At 53.7% G+C, this 19,372-nt stretch overlaps 3 protein-coding genes across 3 annotated transcripts in view; 2 read left to right on the plus strand and 1 right to left on the minus strand.

The window, feature by feature from the left end:
- Positions 1–5: 5 nt before the first annotated feature.
- On the minus strand, positions 6–7,698 carry LOC121344781 (3 beta-hydroxysteroid dehydrogenase type 7-like; the record flags this gene model as incomplete). Its single annotated transcript, XM_041421008.1, has 5 exons — positions 7,509–7,698; positions 6,558–6,786; positions 6,077–6,185; positions 1,715–1,814; positions 6–194 (listed from the first exon to the last, which is right to left on the minus strand). Coding segments are annotated over exons 1-5 (636 nt in total), but the record flags the coding sequence as incomplete, so codon positions are not given.
- Positions 7,699–8,132: 434 nt separating this feature from the next.
- LOC121344780 (transcription elongation factor spt5-like) lies at positions 8,133–11,110 on the plus strand. Its single transcript, XM_041421007.1, has 2 exons — positions 8,133–8,283; positions 10,088–11,110. The coding sequence occupies exon 2, from the start codon at positions 10,108–10,110 to the stop codon at positions 11,056–11,058; it is 951 nt and encodes a 316-aa protein (XP_041276941.1). The 5' UTR covers positions 8,133–8,283; positions 10,088–10,107; the 3' UTR covers positions 11,059–11,110.
- A 6,943-nt stretch (positions 11,111–18,053) lies between these two features.
- LOC121344779 (integrin alpha-D-like) overlaps positions 18,054–19,372 on the plus strand; it is a gene marked incomplete at its 3' end in the record, with an annotated part of 7,217 nt that continues 5,898 nt past the window's right edge. Inside the window, exon 1 of the mRNA XM_041421006.1 lies at positions 18,054–18,276. Coding sequence (XP_041276940.1) covers positions 18,054–18,276 — 223 coding nt within the window. The remainder of the gene's footprint in view (positions 18,277–19,372) is intronic.

Raw genomic sequence — 19,372 nt, forward strand, 5'->3', positions numbered from 1 at the left:
CCCCCCATTTCCCCCCAATTTCCCCCCTCACCTGCGTAGACCCGCCCGTGCTCGGCGTTTTGGGGGAGGGTCCGCGGCACGCGCCCCCCCAGGCCCCTCCCCCGCCGGTAGAAGAGCTCCAGCAGGGGGTGCCGCTCCCCGAAAATCCCGGTGGGGCGCAGGGCCAGCGTCACCAGCCGCCCGCCCCCCGCCACCTGGGGGGGCAATTCCCGAAATTCCCAAAAAATCCGGGATTCCCGGGGGAAAAACCCCGAATTCCGGGAGAAATCCCCAAAGTTCCATCCCAAAAATCCCCAAAATTCCACCCAAAATCCCGAAAATTCCGCTCAAAACGCAAGGGGAAAACCCGAGATCCAAAGCAAATCCCCAAAATTCCCAACAATTCCACCCCAAAATACCCAGAATTCCATCCCAAAATCCCCAAAATTCTGCCCGAAAATCCCCAAAATTCCACCCCAAAATCCCAAAAATTCCACCCAAAATCCCAAAAACTCCACCCAAAATCCCAAAAATCCCACCCCAAAATTCCGAAAATTCCGCTCAAAACGCAACGGAAAAGCCCAAAATCTGAACAATTCCACCCCAAAATCCCAAAAATCCCACCCCAAAATCCCGAAAATTCTGCTCAAAACGCAACGGAAAAGCCCAAAATCTGAACAATTCCACCCCAAAATCCCAAAAATCCCACCCCAAAATCCCGAAAATTCTGCTCAAAACGCAACGGAAAAGCCCAAAATTGGAATAATTCCACCCCAAAATCCCAAAAATTCCAGCCAAAATCCCACAAATTCCACCCAAATTGCAAGAATTCCACCCAAAATCCCACCCAAAATCCCAAAAACCCCACTCAAAATCCCAAAAATCCCACCCCAAAATTCCGAAAATTCCGCTCAAAACGCAACGGAAAAGCCCAAAATCTGAACAATTCCACCCCAAAATCCCAAAAATTCCACCCAAAATCCCAAAATCTCCACCCAAAATCCCGAAAATCCCACCCAAAATTCTGGTGATTTCACCCCAAATCCCGGTGGGGCCACCTGAGGGGGGAATTCCCCCCAAAAAAATTCCAGGAAGATCCAAAATTTTGGGATTCCCAGAAAAAAATCCCCCAAATTCCGGGCGAAATCCCAAAAATTCCACCCCAAAATCCCAATTTTTGCCCCAAAACCCCCAAATTTTGCCCCAAAATCCCCAAATTCTGCCCCAAATTTGGGCTTCCTCACGGGTTTCCCGTTGGCCTCCAGCAGGAGTCGCTCCCTCACCCCAAACCCCAAATTCCCGATCCCAAATCCCAATTTTTGACCCAAAAATCCCCAATTTTTGCCTCAAAATCCCAAATATTTCGGGATTCCTCACAGGTTTTCTGTTGACTTCTAGCAGGAGGCGCTCCCTGATCCCAAATCCCAAATTTTGCCCCAAAACCCCCAATTTTTGCCCCAAAACCCCCAATTCTTGACCCAAAATCCCCAATTTTTGCCCCAAAACCCCAAATTTTTGCCCCAAAATCCCAAATATTTTTGGGTTCCTCACGGGTTTCCCGTTGGCCTCCAGCAGGAGTCGCTCCCTCACCCCAAACCCCAAATTCCCGATCCAAAATCCCAATTTTTGACCCAAAACCCCCAATTTTTGACCCAAAATCCCCAATTTTTCCCCCAAAACCCCCAAATTTTGCCCCAAAACCCCCAAATTTTGCCCCAAATTTGGGCTTCCTCACGGGTTTCCCGTTGGCCTCCAGCAGCAGCCGCTCGGCCTGGGCCTTGCTCAGCGGGTACGGCTCCGAGTGCCGGGTGGGGTACGGCGTCTCCTCGTCCCCCCTGCGGCCCCAAAAACGCCCAAAATCACCCCAAAATCCAGGTCCTCTCAAATCCCCAAAAAAGCCCCCAAAATTCCGGCGGAATTCCCCAAAAATTCCGCCCCAAAAAGGCCGAAATCGCCCCAAAATCCCGAAGCCGCGCCTTAAAATTTCAGTTTTTCAGAGCTTCGAAATCGGCCCAAAATCATCCCAAAAAATTTGGGATAATTCTCAAAAATTCCCCAAAAAGTCCTCCAAAAATTCGGATGAAATTCCCAAAAAATTCAGGCCGAAAATGGCTTAAAAATCCCCAAAATCCTCCCCCTAAAATTTTGGTTTTCTCCAAGGATTTGGGGGCCCCGAAATCCCGAAATTCCCAAAAATTTTTGGAAAAAACATTGCCCCAAAAATTCCCTAAAAATGCCCCAAAAAATTGACAAAAAAATTTACCCGAGGATGCCCCAAAAATTCCCCCAAATTCCAAAAATTCCCCCCAAAATTGCCCCAAAAATTTTGTAAAATTGCCCCAAAAATTCCTCAAAAATTCCCCAAAAAATTCCCCAAAATTCCCAGGAAAACCCCAAAAATTCTGCCAAAAAAGGGCCAAAATCCACCAAAAATTTCCGAATTTTGGGGTTTTCAGGCCCTTTTTGGGGCATTTTGGGGTTTTTGGGTCATTTTTGGGGTCATTTTGGGGTTTTTGGGGTGTGGGTTTTGGGATTTTTTTGGGGTTTTTGGGGTCATTTTGGGGTTTTTGGGATTTTTGTTTTTTTGGTTTTTTGGGGTGCTGAGTCCATTTTCGGGGGGTATTTTTGGGGGTTTTTTGGGTTTTGTGGTGTTTTTTTGGGATGTTTTTAGAGTTTTTGGGGCCGTTTTGGGATGGTTTTTTTGGGGTGTTTTTTGGGATTTTTTTTTGGTTTGTTGGTGGTTTTTGGAGTTTTTGGGATGTTTTTAGGGTGGTTTTGGGGCCATTTTAGGGATTTTGGGGTGTTTTTTGGGGTTTTTGGGGGTGCTGACTCCATTTTTGGGGTGGTTTTTTGGGTTTATTTTTGGTTTTTGGGGGTGCTGAGTCCATTTTTGGGGTGATTTTTTTGGGTATTTTTAATTTTGGGATATTTTTGGGGTTTTTGGGGGCGCTGAGTCCATTTTTGGGGTGTTTTCTGGGGTTTTTGGGGGCGCTGAGTCCATTTTTGGGGTTTTTTTTTTCTTTTTTTTCATTTTGGGGTGTTTTTTTGGGGTTTTTGGGGGCGCCGAGTCCATTTTTGGGGTGTTTTTGGGGGTGCTAAGTCCATTTTTGGGATGTTTTCTGGGGTTTTTGGGGGTGCTGAGTCCATTTTTTGGGTGTTTTTTGGGGTGTTTTTTTGGGGTTTTTGGGAGCGCTGAGTCCATTATTTGGGTATTTTTTGGGGTTTTTGGGGGCGCTGAGTCCATTTTTGGGGTGTTTTTTTGGGGTTTTTGGGGGCGTTGAGTGCATTTTTGGGGTGTTTTTGGGGGTGCTAAGTCCATTTTTGGGATGTTTTCTGGGGTTTTTGGGGGTGCTGAGTCCATTTTTTGGGTGTTTTTTGGGGTGTTTTTTTGGGGTTTTTGGGAGCGCTGATTTTTTCATTTTGGGGTGTTTTTTTGGGGTTTTTGGGGGCGCCGAGTCCATTTTTGGGGTGTTTTCTGGGGTTTTTGGGGGCGCTGAGTCCATTTTTGGGGTTTTTTTTTTCTTTTTTTTCATTTTGGGGTGTTTTTTTGGGGTTTTTGGGGGCGCCGAGTCCATTTTTGGGGTGATTTTTTTCATTTTGGGGTGTTTTTGGGGGTTTTTGGGGCGGGTACCTGACGAAGGGGTCCCCGCGGGTGTTGGGCCCCACCACCTCCATGCTGCTGGTGTAGATCAGCACCGGCACCCCCGCGGCCTGGCAGCCCCGGATCACGTTCTTGGTGCCTGGAACGCCCCAAAACCACCCCAAAGTTACCCCGAAAACACCCCGGAATTGCCCCAAAAATACCCCCAAAGCATCCTGAAAATACTCTGGAATTACCCTGAAAATATCCCCAAAGATTACCCCAAAAACACCCCGGAATTGGCCCAAAAATACCCCCAAAGTATCCCAAAAATACTCTGGAATTGCCCCAAAAATACCCCCAAAGGGATTTTTAGGGATTTTTTGTGGAATTTTTTGGGGATTTTTGGGGATTTTTTGGGGGATTTTTTTTGAATTTTCAGGTAATTTTTTGGGGATTTTTAGGGAATTTTTTTTTGAATTTTCGGGGGATTTTTAGGGATTTTTTGTGGAATTTTTTGGGGATTTTTGGGGATTTTTTGGGGGATTTTTTTTGAATTTTCAGGTAATTTTTTGGGGATTTTTAGGGAATTTTTTTTTGAATTTTCGGGGGATTTTTAGGGATTTTTTGTGGAATTTTTTGGGGATTTTTGGGGATTTTTTGGGGGATTTTTTTTGAATTTTCAGGTAATTTTTTGGGGATTTTTAGGGAATTTTTTTTTGAATTTTCGGGGGATTTTTAGGGATTTTTTGTGGAATTTTTTGGGGATTTTTGGGGATTTTTTGGGGGATTTTTTTTGAATTTTCAGGTAATTTTTTGGGGATTTTTAGGGAATTTTTTTTTGAATTTTCGGGGGATTTTTAGGGATTTTTTGTGGAATTTTTTGGGGATTTTTGGGGATTTTTTGGGGGATTTTTTTTGAATTTTCAGGTAATTTTTTGGGGATTTTTAGGGAATTTTTTTTTGAATTTTCGGGGGATTTTTAGGGATTTTTTGTGGAATTTTTTGGGGATTTTTGGGGATTTTTTGGGGGATTTTTTTTGAATTTTCAGGTAATTTTTTGGGGATTTTTAGGGAATTTTTTTTTGAATTTTCGGGGGATTTTTAGGGATTTTTTGTGGAATTTTTTGGGGATTTTTGGGGATTTTTTGGGGGATTTTTTTTGAATTTTCAGGTAATTTTTTGGGGATTTTTAGGGAATTTTTTTTTGAATTTTCGGGGGATTTTTAGGGATTTTTTGTGGAATTTTTTGGGGATTTTTGGGGATTTTTTGGGGGATTTTTTTTGAATTTTCAGGTAATTTTTTGGGGATTTTTAGGGAATTTTTTTTTGAATTTTCGGGGGATTTTTAGGGATTTTTTGTGGAATTTTTTGGGGATTTTTGGGGATTTTTTGGGGGATTTTTTTTGAATTTTCAGGTAATTTTTTGGGGATTTTTAGGGAATTTTTTTTTGAATTTTCGGGGGATTTTTAGGGATTTTTTGTGGAATTTTTTGGGGATTTTTGGGGATTTTTTGGGGGATTTTTTTTGAATTTTCAGGTAATTTTTTGGGGATTTTTAGGGAATTTTTTTTTGAATTTTCGGGGGATTTTTAGGGATTTTTTGTGGAATTTTTTGGGGATTTTTGGAGAATTTTTGGGGATTTTTTGGGGGGAATTTTTTGAGATTTTTTTTAATTTATTTTTTATGCATTTTTGGGGAATTTTTGGGGGATTTTAATGGAATTTTTGGGGATTTTTTGGCAATTTTTTTGGATTTTTTTGGGAATTTTTTTCGAATTTTTAATGGAAATTTTTTTGGGAATTTTGTGTAAATTTTTACAATTTTTGGGAATTTTGGGGGGATTTTTGCGATTTTTTTTTAAATTTTTTTTCTTTTTTGTGGAATTTTTTTGGGATTTTTGGAGAATTTTTGGGGATTTTTTTGGAGTTGTTGGGGATTTTTTTCAAATTTTTAATGGAATTTTTAATGGAATTTTTTTTATTTTTGTGGAAGTTTTTGGGGGATTTTTTGGGAATTTTTCAGAAAATTTTATGGAATTTTTTTGCGATTTTTTGGGAATTTTTGGGGGGATTTTTTTGGATTTTTTTGGATTTTTTTTGGAATTTTTTACAAATTTTTAATGGATTTTTTTGGGATTTTTGTGGAAATTTTTGGGAATTTTTTTGCATTTTTTTTTTTGATTTTTTAGGGAATTTTTTGGGATTTTTTGGCTTTTTTTTTTCAAGTCATTTTTGGGGTTTTTTCTGGGGTTTTTGGGGGCGCTGGATCCATTTTTGGGGTTTTTTTTTTCTTTTTTTTCATTTTGGGGTGTTTTTTTGGGGTTTTTGGGGGCGCCGAGTCCATTTTTGGGGTGTTTTCTGGGGTTTTTGGGGGCGCTGAGTCCATTTTTGGGGTTTTTTTTTTCTTTTTTTTCATTTTGGGGTGTTTTTTTGGGGTTTTTGGGGGCGCCGAGTCCATTTTTGGGGTGATTTTTTTCATTTTGGGGTGTTTTTGGGGGTTTTTGGGGCGGGTACCTGACGAAGGGGTCCCCGCGGGTGTTGGGCCCCACCACCTCCATGCTGCTGGTGTAGATCAGCACCGGCACCCCCGCGGCCTGGCAGCCCCGGATCACGTTCTTGGTGCCTGGAACGCCCCAAAACCACCCCAAAGTTACCCCGAAAACACCCCGGAATTGCCCCAAAAATACCCCCAAAGCATCCTGAAAATACTCTGGAATTACCCTGAAAATATCCCCAAAGATTACCCCAAAAACACCCCGGAATTGGCCCAAAAATACCCCCAAAGTATCCCAAAAATACTCTGGAATTGCCCCAAAAATACCCCCAAAGTTACCCTGAAAACACCCCGGAATTGCCCCAAAAATACCCCCAAATTTACACCAAAAACACTCCGGAATTGCCCCAAAAATCCCCCCAAATTTACCCCGAAAACACCCCGGAATTGCCCCAAAAATATCCCCAAAGTTACCCCGAAAACACCCTTTGGGGTGAACTCAGAGCACTTTGGGGTGGATTTTTTGGCTGAATTCAGGGCGTTTTGGGGCGGATTTTTGGGGTGAATCGGGGCCTTTCTGGGGCTCACGGTGCCGCTCCGGGACCATCTCGAGGTCGGGGTCGAGGTCGAGGATCCGCAGCTCCCGGAGCTCCGGCTCCGCCTCCAGCAGCACCTGCACCAGGTGAGAGCCCAGGAACCCCGAGCCGCCCGTCACCACCATCACCAGGCCCTGGGGAGAGCCGGAACCGGACTGGGATTGGACTGGGAATACTGGGAATCCCAAAATCCCCTAAAAAACCCCCCAAAAAATCCACCCAGGACCGGCCAAAATCGTCAAAATTCGCCTGGAAATCGTCTAAATCCAACTGGGAACCCCAAAAAATCCAACTGGGAATGCTGGGATTGGACTGGGAATACTGGGAATCCCAAAATCCCCTAAAAAACCCCCCAAAAAATCCACCCAGGACCGGCCAAAATCGTCAAAATTCGCCTGGAAATCGTCTAAATCCAACTGGGAACCCCAAAAAATCCAACTGGGAATGCTGGGATTGGACTGGGATTGAACTGGGAGTAAACTGGGAATCCCAAAATCCCCAAAAAAACCCCCCAAAAAATCCACCCAGGAACGGCCAAAATCGTCAAAATTCGCCTGGAAATCGTCAAAATCCAACTGGGAACCCCAAAAAAATCCAACTGGGAATACTGGGATTGGACTGGGATTGGACTGGGATTGAACTGGGAATCCCAAAATCCTCAAAATCCCCAAAAACCAAAAAAAAATCCCCCCCAAAAATCCCAAATTTCACTTTTTTTAGCTCCGAAAAAACCCCAAAATCCGCCCCAAATTCCCCTCCCCCACCCGGAAGTGGCTCCGAACTCGGCCGAAGTTGCCCAAAATCGCCCGAAGTTCCCCCAAAAAACTCCCAAAATTTCCCCTCCCCCCCCCCTCACCTGCTCCATGGCCCCGCTCCTGCCCCTCCCCCACACGGATTTTTGGGGCAATTTCCCGGGATTTTGGGGAAGCCACGCCCCCCCGAGGGTGGGGAAGGGGGCGGGGCGGAAGCGGAAAGGAGGAGCGAAAAAAAATCGGGAATTTTTGGGGGGAAAATTGGGGAATTTTAGGGAGAAAATTGGGAAATTTTTGGGGGGAAAATTGGGGAATTTTAGGGATAAAATTGGGAATTTTTTGGGGGGACAAAAATCGGGATTTGGGGGGAAATAAAAGAGGGGAACGTGAGTCCTCCGAGCGGGCCGGAGCGGCTCCCATGGGGTTAAATGGGAGGATCATAGAGTTGCGAGGGGGGGCGTTTGGATTAATGGGGGATTTTGGTCCTCCGAGCGGGCCAGAGCGTCTCCAACCGGAAATAACCATAAAGGGGAGGAGGTGATGACGGCGCGGACCGGAAGTGACCATAGAGGTGATGGCTGTTCGTTGAGGTTAACGGAAGTCGCGGTCCTCCGAGCGGGCCAGAGCGGCTCAAAGCCGGAAAAACCCATTAGCCGCAAAACGTAGGACCCAAAACGCGGCGGTTTGGCCCCAAAAAGGTAAAACCGTGACGTAACCGGGGCCTAAAGCCGGACCTTGGCGCGGTTTTGGGTCTAAATTCCCGTTTGTCGGGGATTCCCCCGGCCGGTTCCGGTTTCGCCGCCCACTTCCGGGTGGTGTTCCCTCCTTTCCCTTCCCCCCGCGCTCACTTCCGGTCGCGCCCGCTCCGTTCCGCCCGCGGTGAGTCCCAAAATCGGCGAATTTTGCCCCCAAATCGGCGAATTTTGCCCCAAAATCGGCGAATTTCGCCCCAAAACCCCGCGGGGAAGGAGCGGGGGGGGGAGGGGAAGCTTCCGTTGGGCCGTTAATGGATGCGGATCCACGGCCGGATCGATTTGCCCAAAAATCGCCGTTTTCACCCCAAAATCCACCCCCGATTTTTTCGATTTTCCCGATTTTTACCCCAAAGGCTCCTCCGACCTCGGTTTGGGTCAATTTGGGCGATTTTGAGGTCAATTTGTGCAGATTTGGCTCCATTTGGGTCATTTTGGTCAAATTTGTTCGATTTGAGTCAATTTTGGCCAATTTGGGTCAATTTCGGTGAATTTTTCTTAATTTTGGGTCAACTTCGTTCAATTTTGGTCAATTTCAGCTCAATTTGGGCCGAATTTGGTCGATTTTGGTCAATTTGGTCTCAATTTGTGCTGATCTGGCTCAATTTGGGTCAATTTTGGTTGATTTCGGTCAATTTGGGTCAATCCAAGATCAATTTCGGTCAATTTTGATCAATTTAGTCCAAGTTGGGTCAATTTCGCTCAATTTTTGTCAACTTGGGTCAACCCAAGACCAACTTTGGTTGAATTTGTACCAATTTGGGTCAATTTGTGCCGATTTTGGCTCAATTTGGGTCAATTTTGGCCAATTTTGGTCAATTTGGGTAAATTTTGGCCAATTTGGGTCAATTTCGGCCAATTTGGGCCAATTTTGGTCAACTTGGCTCAACCCAACGTTGACTTGGGTCAACCCAACACCAATTTTGGTCAATTTTGGTCCAGTTTGTTCCAATTTTGGTCAATTTGGGTCAATTTCGCTCAATTTTGGTCAATTTGGGTCAATTTTGGCCAATTTTGGTCAACTTGGCTCAACCCAACGTCGACTTGGGTCAACCCAACACCAATTTTGGTCAATTTGGGTCAATTTCAACCAATTTTGGTCAACTTTGCTCAACCTGGGTCAACCCAACACAAATTTTGGTCAATTTTGGTCCAGTTTGTTCCAATTTTGGTCAATTTGGGTCAATTTCAGCCAATTTGGGTCAATTTCTGCCAATTTTGGTCAACTTGGCTCAACCCAACGTTGACTTGGGTCAACCCGACGATGACTTGGGTCAACCCAACGTTGACTTGGGTCAATCCAAGACCAATTTTGGGGCAATTTACATCAACTTGGGTCGATTCCTCTCAACTTTGGTCATTTTTGGCCAATTTTGGTCAATTTCACTCAATTTCACTTAATTTGTGCCAATTTTGGTCAACTTTGCTCAACTTGGGTCAACCCAACGATGACTTGGGTCAACCCAACACCAATTTGTGCCAAAATTGAGCCAATTTGGGTCAATTTCAACCAATTTTGGTCAACTTTGCTCAACCTGGGTCAACCCAACATTGACTTGGGTCAACCCAACACCAATTTGTGCCAAATTTCCGACAATTTGGGTCAATTTGTGCTGATTTTGGTCACTTTGGGTCAATTTCAACCAATTTTGGTCAACTTTGCTCAACCTGGGTCAACCCAACGATGACTTGGGTCAACCCAGCGATGACTTAGGTCAACCCAATGTTGACTTGGGTCAACCCAACGATGACTTAGGTCAACCCAACGTTGACTTGGGTCAACCCGACGATGACTTGGGTCAACCCAACGTTGACTTGGGTCAACCCAACACAAATTTCCGCCAAAATTTCGCCAATTTATGTCGATTTTTGTTGCATTTCCACCGTTTTTCGTCGCGCTTTGACCAACTCTCGCCGTTTCTCCCCCCCAGCGTCCACTCCCGGCCGGACGATGCCCAAGCCCCTCCGGCCGCGTCCGGCCGAGCGCGTCCGGCAGCGTTTCCGGCGGCTGCGGCGCGCGGCGCGGGCGCTGGTGCTGGAGAACGCCGCGCTTTGCGACGAGCTGGCGCGGCTGGAGGCCAAGTGGACGCTGGCCCGAGGCCAGCGGCGATTCCTGCTCGGACGGCTGCTCGGACACTGCGGCGGTCACTCCGAGGCGGCCGGAGAGGCGGCCAGGAGGACGCGGAGAGCGCGGCCGGCCGCGGGGAGGGGGAGGGGAGGGAGGAAGGATGACCAGTGGTCAGCGGGGGTGAAGGAGGAGCAGTGGTCAGTGGGAGGCAAAGGGGTTGGCTCGAGAGATGACCAGTGGTCAGCAGGCTCCAAGAGTGACCAGTGGTCAGCGGGGGTGAAGGAGGAGCAGTGGTCAGCTGGAGGAAGCGCTGGGATGAAGAGTGACCAGTGGTCAGCAGGCTCAAAGGATGACCAGTGGTCATCAGGCTCCAAGAATGACCAGTGGTCATCAGGCTCCAAGAATGACCAGTGGTCATCAGGCTCCAAGGATGACCAGTGGCCAGCGGGGTCGAAGAATGACCAGTGGTCAGCGGGATCAAAGAGTGACCAGTGGTCAGCTCCAGCAAAGCCACCCGGCCCAAGCGATGACCACTGGTCAGCTGGCTCAAGAGATGACCAGTGGTCAAGCGGCTCTCGGCCGATGTCCGGCGGGCTCCGGCCACCGCCGGACGAGCCCGGAGATGACCACGGGCCCGATGGCGCCGCTGACCGCTCGGCCGCCGTCCGGCCGGAGGAGGAGGAGGACGAGGATGACCACGATGACCGCGATGACCACGAGGAGGACGAGGACGAGGAGGAGGACGAGGAGGAGGAGGAGGAGGACGAAGGCTCCGCTCCGGCCTTTGGCTACTCCGGCCTCTTCCTGGGCAGCCCGGCCGGCTCGGACGAGTGACCGCCAATAAACGAGCCCGGCCGGAGCGGCCGGAGGGGTTCTGGTCACTTCAGGATGAGTCGGGCGTTGTTTGGGCGCGCCGTGGTGACCGCTGACCCCTCCCGCTGACCACCCCAGTGACCACTCCCACTGACCGCCCCAGTGACCGCTGACCCCTCCCGCTGACCACCCCGGAGACCACTGACCACTCCCACTGACCACCCTGGTGACCGCTGACCACTCCCGCTGACCACCCCAGTGACCACTGACCACTCCCACTGACCACTCCCACGAACCGCCCCAGTGACCACTGACCACCCCAATGACCACCCTGGTGACCACTGACCACTCCCACTGACCGCCCCGGTGATCGCTGACCACTCCCACTGACCGTCCAGGTGACCGCTGACCACTCCCACTGACCACCCCAGTGACCCCTCCCACTGACCACCCCAGTGACCCCTCCCACTGACCCCTTGACCCTCCCACTGACCCCTTGACCCACCCACTGACCCCTTGACCCTCCCACTGACCCCTTGACGCTCCCACTGACCCCTTGGCCCACCCACTGACCCCTTGACCCCCTCAATGACCACTTGACCCCTCCCACTGACCGCTTGACCGCTCGCCCCGCGTCTCACGCCTTTATTGACCGGCGGGCGGCGCGGCCGGAGCCGAGTGACCGCCCCGAGTGACCGCGGGCCCGTCCTGGAGGTTGTGGAAGAGCCGGACAGCGTCCGGCCACTCGGCCAGAGCCCGCAGCAGCCGCTCGGCCGCGGCCCTGGCGGCGTCCGGCAGGGCCAGCGCTGACCGCGGCCGAGTTTCCGGCGGCTGCGGCGCGCGGCGCGGGCGCTGGTGCTGGAGAACGCCGCGCTCTGCGACGAGCTGGCGCGGCTGGAGGCCAAGTGGACGCTGGCCCGAGGCCAGCGGCGATTCCTGCTCGGACGGCTGCTCGGACACTGCGGCGGTCACTCCGAGGCGGCCGGAGAGGCGGCCAGGAGGACGCGGAGAGCGCGGCCGGCCGCGGGGAGGGGGAGGGGAGGGAGGAAGGATGACCAGTGGTCAGCGGGGGTGAAGGAGGAGCAGTGGTCAGTGGGAGGCAAAGGGGTTGGCTCGAGAGATGACCAGTGGTCAGCAGGCTCCAAGAGTGACCAGTGGTCAGCGGGGGTGAAGGAGGAGCAGTGGTCAGCTGGAGGAAGCGCTGGGATGAAGAGTGACCAGTGGTCAGCAGGCTCAAAGGATGACCAGTGGTCATCAGGCTCCAAGAATGACCAGTGGTCATCAGGCTCCAAGGATGACCAGTGGCCAGCGGGGTCGAAGAATGACCAGTGGTCAGCGGGATCAAAGAGTGACCAGTGGTCAGCTCCAGCAAAGCCACCCGGCCCAAGCGATGACCACTGGTCAGCTGGCTCAAGAGATGACCAGTGGTCAAGCGGCTCTCGGCCGATGTCCGGCGGGCTCCGGCCACCGCCGGACGAGCCCGGAGATGACCACGGGCCCGATGGCGCCGCTGACCGCTCGGCCGCCGTCCGGCCGGAGGAGGAGGAGGACGAGGATGACCACGATGACCGCGATGACCACGAGGAGGACGAGGACGAGGAGGAGGACGAGGAGGAGGAGGAGGAGGACGAAGGCTCCGCTCCGGCCTTTGGCTACTCCGGCCTCTTCCTGGGCAGCCCGGCCGGCTCGGACGAGTGACCGCCAATAAACGAGCCCGGCCGGAGCGGCCGGAGGGGTTCTGGTCACTTCAGGATGAGTCGGGCGTTGTTTGGGCGCGCCGTGGTGACCGCTGACCCCTCCCGCTGACCACCCCAGTGACCACTCCCCACTCCCACTGACCACTCCCACTGACCGCCCCAGTGACCACTGACCACCCCAATGACCACCCTGGTGACCACTGACCACTCCCACTGACCGCCCCGGTGATCGCTGACCACTCCCACTGACCGTCCAGGTGACCGCTGACCACTCCCACTGACCACTCCCACTGACCGCCCTGATGACCGCTGACCACTCCCACTGACCACCCTGATGACCGCTGATCACTCCACCCCGATGACCACTGTCCACTCCCACTGACCATCCCAATGACCGCTGACTACCCTGAGTGACCACAGGCCAACCCACTGACCCACTGACCACTCCTGGTGACCACTGACCACTCCCACTGACCGCTTGACCCCCCCCCGACCCCTTGACCGCTCCCACTGACCCTTGGTCACTTCTTGACCACCCCGCTGACCACTGACCACCCCAATAGCCCCTTCAATGACCACTGACCACCCCACTGACCCCTTGAGCCCCTCAATGACCCTTTGATCCCTCCCGCTGAGCCCCTGACCCACCCAATGACCACTTGACCATCCCACTGACCCCTTGACCCTCCCACTGACCCCTTGACCCACCCACTGACCCCTTGACCCTCCCACTGACCCCTTGACGCTCCCACTGACCCCTTGGCCCACCCACTGACCCCTTGACCCCCTCAATGACCACTTGACCCCTCCCACTGACCGCTTGACCGCTCGCCCCGCGTCTCACGCCTTTATTGACCGGCGGGCGGCACTCGGGGTGGTCATCGGTCACCGGTCACTCCCCGAAGTGACCGATGACCACCAGGGGTCACTCAGGGAGTGACCGCCGCCCGCTGAGTGACCGGCGGCAGCGGTCAGCCAGCGGCCGGACCCACCTTGAGCTCGGCCTCGTCTTCGGCCACCACGTCCTGGGCTCCGGCCGCTGCGGCCAGCTCCAGCACGGCCTCCATGGCCAGCGTCCGGCCGGACACTCGGACCACGCCCACGGCCTCGAAGGCGTGCCGGACGTCATCGGTCAGCGAGGCCCTGAGTGACCGGGGGTGGGCAGCGGTCAGCGGGGTCACTCGGGGGTCAGTGGGGTCACTCAGGGGTCACTTGGGGGTCAGTGACTCATCCTGAGTGACCAGGGGTGGACAGCGGTCAGTGGGGTCACTCGGGGGTCATCAGGGGTCACTCAGGGGTCAGTGACCCTCCTGAGTGACCAGGGGTGGACAGTGGTCAGTGACGGTCACTCAGGAGTCACTCGGGGGTCTCCCAGGGGTCAGTGGGGTCACTCAGTGGTCACTCTGGTCACTCAGTCATCACTCAGGGGTCACTCAGGGGTCACCCGGGGTCACTCAGCGGTCACCCGGGGGTCACTCAGGGGTCACCCAGGGGTCACTCAGTGATCACTCAGCAGATACTCAGGGGTCACTCAGTGGTCACTCAGCAGACACTCAGGGGTCAGTGGGGTCACTCAGGGGTCAGTGAGGGTCACTCAGCGGTCACTCAGCAGTCACTCAGTGGTCACCCGAGGGTCACTCAGCGGTCAGCACTGACCCGTGGCGGCCCAGCAGCGTCCGGAGCTCGGCCTGGCTGCGCCGGACGTTGTCGGTTCGGACGTCCAGCAGCACGAGTGACCCCCCCGGGCCCCGAGCGGTCAGCAGCACCTGCGACCCCCCGGCCGGACGCTCCTGTGGCCGGAGAGAGCGGGCAGCGGTCAGTGCTCAGTGACCCTGTGGCCGGAGAGAGCGGGCAGCGGTCACTCGGGGGTCAGGGTCCCCTCAGGGGTCACTCAGTGGTCACTCAGCAGTCACTCAGGAGTCAGTGAGGGTCACTCAGCGGTCACTCAGCGGTCACCCGAGGGTCACTCAGCGGTCACTCAGCGGTCACCCGAGGGTCACTCAGTGGTCAGCACTGACCCGTGGCGGCCCAGCAGCGTCCGGAGCTCGGCCTGGCTGCGCCGGACGTTGTCGGTTCGGACGTCCAGCAGCACGAGTGACCCCCCCGGGCCCCGAGCGGTCAGCAGCACCTGCGACCCCCCGGCCGGACGCTCCTGTGGCCGGAGAGAGCGGGCAGCGGTCAGTGCTCAGTGACCCTGTGGCCGGAGAGAGCGGGCAGCGGTCACTCGGGGGTCAGGGTCGTTCAGTGGTCACTCTGTGGTCACTTAGGGGTCACTCAGTTGCCACTAGGATGGTCAGTGGTCACTCAGGAGTGGTCAGTGGTAACTCAGTGGTCACTCAGGGGTGGTCAGGGGTCACTCAGTGGTCACTCAGGGGTGGGCAGTGGTCACTCAGTGGTCAGGGTCATTCAGTGGTCACTCAGGGGCGGTCAGTGGTCACTCAGTGGTCACTGGGATGGTCAGTGGTCACTCACTAGTCACTCAGGGGTGGTCAGTGGTCACTCATTGGTCACTCATTGGTCACTCAGAGGTGGTCAGTGGTCATTCAGGGGTCACTCAGGGGTCACTCAGTGGTCACTCAGGGGTGGTCGGTGGTCACTCATTGGTCGCTCAGCGGTCACGCATTGGTCACTCAGTGGTCACTCAGTGGTCACTCAGCGGCGGTCAGTGGTCACTCATTGGTCACTCAGCGGTCACTCACCCTGACTGACCGCAGCGCTCCCTCGATGGTGGCCTTGGGGACGTTCAGTGTCCGGCACTGGGTGGTCAGTGGTCACTCATTGGTCACTCAGTGGTCACTCAGCGGTCACTCACCCTGACTGACCGCAGCGCTCCCTCGATGGTGGCCTTGGGGACGTTCAGTGTATGTCGTTGCGCCACCACCGCCGCCAGGCCGGGGTTCAGCGCCGGATCCGCGCCGCCCTCTGCGGAGGGGAGGGGCCGTGTCGCGATATATCGCGATATACTGCGATATACCGCGACATATCACGATATGTCGTGATACATCGCTGTGTCGCCCCAGCCCAGTGTCTTCATATCGCGATATGTCGCGATATCGCCACAGCCCGCAATGTATCGTGATACGTCGTAATATATCGCTGTGTCGCCCCAGCCCAGCGTCCCCGTATCGCGATATGTCGTGACATCGCCCAGCCCAGTGTCTTCATATCGCGATATGTCGTGACATTGTCCCAGCCCAGCGTCCCCGTATCGCGGTATGTCGCGATATCGCCACAGCCCAGCGTCCTCATATCGCGATATGTCGTGACATTGTCCCAGCCCAGCGTCCCCGTATCACGATATGTCGTGAGAGTGCCACAGCCCAGCGTCCCCACATCGCGATATGTCGTGATAGTGCCACAGCCCAGCGTCCCCGTATCGCGATATGTCGTGACATCGCCCAGCCCAGTGTCTTCATATCGCGATATGTCGCGATATCGCCCAGCCCAGCGTCCTCATATCACGATGCGTCACCATATCGCGATGTCTTGATGTCCCAATATCGTGACACCCCCATATCGGGATATCCCACAGTCCCGATATCCCCATATCGTGATACCCCGCTCTCCCGACATCCCCGTATCGCGATATCCCACTGTCCCACTATCGCGATATCCCAACATTCCCATATCCCCATATCGCGATATCCCGCTGTCCCAATATCGCGATATCCCAACATTCCCATATGTTCTTCCCGGATGTCGCCGCGGGGCATTGTGGGTAACGGGATGATTTGAATAGCGAGAAAACGAGGTGTTAGTGTTAATAGGAGTGATTTGCATAACCACGCCTCCCTTTAGAATCTCTACATTGGCGCTATAAGAGGTGATTTGCATAGCCACGCCCCTCCCCGTTCACGATGCCTCCGCGGCCACCGGAGCAGCGGCGGGGCCCGCAGCCCCAGCGCCGCCATTTTGTGACCGGCTTCTTCTTCCCCTCACGGTTCCACTTCCGGTTCTTCCCCGGCGCCGCCGCGAGGCATTGTGGGTAGCGGGTTGATTTGAATAGCCACGCCCTCCAGCTAAAACCATATGTAATAGCGTTAATGATGTGATTTGCATAGCCATTCCTCCCTCTAGAAACGATATATTGGTGTTATAAGAGGTGATTTGCATAGCCACGCCTCCCCTTAAAAACTCTATAATGGCGTTATAAGAGCTGATTTGCATAGCCACGCCCCCTAGCTAGAAACTGATCTGATGGCATTAATGAGTGTGATTTGCATAGCCACACCTCCCTTTAGAAGCTCTATAATGAGGTTACAAGAGCTGATTTGCATAGCCACGCCCCCAGATAGAAACCGATCTAATGGCATTAATGATGTTATTTGCATAGCCACACCCTCCTTTAGAAAAGATATATTGGTGTCATAGGAGCTGATTTGCATAGCCACGCCCTCCCTTTGAAGCAATATGTTTATGGTAAATTGACTTCTTTGCATAACCACGCCCCTTTAAAAACCTGTGTAATGCATTTAGGGGCGCTGATTTGCATAGCCACGCCTCCCCTTTAGAAACAATCTATTAGCGATAAAAGTGCTGATTTGCATAGCCACGCCTCCCTTTAGAAACAATCTATTAGCGATAAAAGTGCTGATTTGCATAGCCACGCCTCCCTTTAGAAACAATCTAGTAGCGATAAAAGTGCTGATTTGCATAGCCACGCCTCCCTTTAGAAACAATCTATTGGTGTTATAAGAGCTGATTTGCATAGCCACGCCTCCCTTGGAAATAACACATGGGTGTTAACGGGGCTGATTTGCATGGCCACGCCCCTCTGCGGATTGGGAACGCACGGACAGACGGACGGGGGGAACGGGAGGATGGACGGACGGACAGATGGACACGGGGATGGACAGACAGACGGACGGACGGACGGACACGGGGAATGGACGGACGGACAGACGGACGGACACGGGGACGGGCAGACGGACAGGGGGAACGGGAGGATGGACAGACGGACGGACGGACGGACACGGGGAACGGACGGACAGACGGACGGACGGACGGACCCAGGGATGGACGGACAGACGGACGGATGGACACGGGGAATGGACGGACAGACGGACGGACGCTGGGGGCAGACGGACAGACGGACGGACGGACACGGGAATGGTCTGGTGGACAGACGGACTGGGGAATGGATGGACGGACGGACGAACGGACACGGGGAACAGACAGACGGACGGATGGACACGGGGAATGGACGGACGGATGGACGGACGGACACGGGGAAAGGACGGACAGACGGACGGACAGACACGGGGAATGGGCAGTTGGGATGGACGGGCGGACAGACAGACAGAGGGAATGGACGGACGGATGGACGGATGGACGGACGGCTACGGGGAACAGACAGACGGACAGGTGGACACGGGGAACGGACGGACGGAGGGACGGACGCTGGGGGCAGACGGACGGACGGACAGACGGACACGGGAATGGTCTGGTGGACAGACGGACGGGGGAATGGACGGACGGACGGACGGATGGACGGACACGGGATTGGATGGACGCGTGGACAGACGGACGCGGGGAACGGGCAGTTGGGACGGACAGACGGATGGACGGACGGGCACTGGGAATGGATGGATGGACGGACGGACAGATGGACGGACAGGGAATGGACGGACGGACGGACACAGGGATGGACAGACAGACGGACGGACGGGCACGGGGAATGGATGGATGGACGGACGGACGGACACGGGGAACGGACGGACAGACGGACAGGCACGAGGAATGGATGGATGGACGGATGGACAGAGGGAATGGACAGACGGACAGACGGGGTGGACGGACGGACGGACGGACACTGGGGGCAGACACATGGACAAACGGACACGGGGAACGGGCGGACGGACAGATGGACACAGGATTGGATGGATGGACGGACGGACGGACAGAGGGAATGGATGGACAGACAGACGGACGGACGGGGCGGACGGACGGACGGACGGACACTGGGGGCGGACACATGGACAAACGGACACGGGCAACGGACGGACAGACGGGCACGGGCAGTGGACAGACGGACAGACGGACACGGGATTGGATGGATGGACAGACGGACGGACAGAGGGAAAGGATGGATGGACGGACGGACGGACGGACGGACGGACAGAGGGAATGGATGGACAGACGGGGTGGATGGACGGACAGATGGACAGACAGATGGGCACGGGCAGTGGACAGACGGACAGACGGACACGGGATTGGATGGATGGACGGACAGACGGACGGACAGAGGGAAAGGATGGACGGACGGACGGGGCGGACGGACACAGGGACGGGCAGACGGACGGACAGACGGACACGGGGAATGGACAGATGGACAGATGGACACGGGGAACGGACGGACAGACGGACAGATGGGCACGGGGAGTGGACGGATGGACGGACGGACAGCTCTGTCCTTGGGAACGGACGGACGGACAGATGGACAGGTGGACGCAGGGAATGGACGGACGGACAGACGGACACGGGGAATGGATGGATGGACAGACAGGGAATGGACAGACAGACAGGTGGACGCAGGGAACGGACAGACGGACGGAACGGACGGACAGACGGACGGACGGACGGGCCCCATCCCCCACCCCCCCTCCCCTCCCCCCACGGGAAGCGGCTCCTTCCTCCCC

The sequence above is a fragment of the Onychostruthus taczanowskii genome, unplaced genomic scaffold (assembly GCF_017590055.1).
Source record: "Onychostruthus taczanowskii isolate IOZ18803 unplaced genomic scaffold, ASM1759005v1 scaffold677, whole genome shotgun sequence".
NCBI lineage: Eukaryota > Metazoa > Chordata > Aves > Passeriformes > Passeridae > Onychostruthus > Onychostruthus taczanowskii.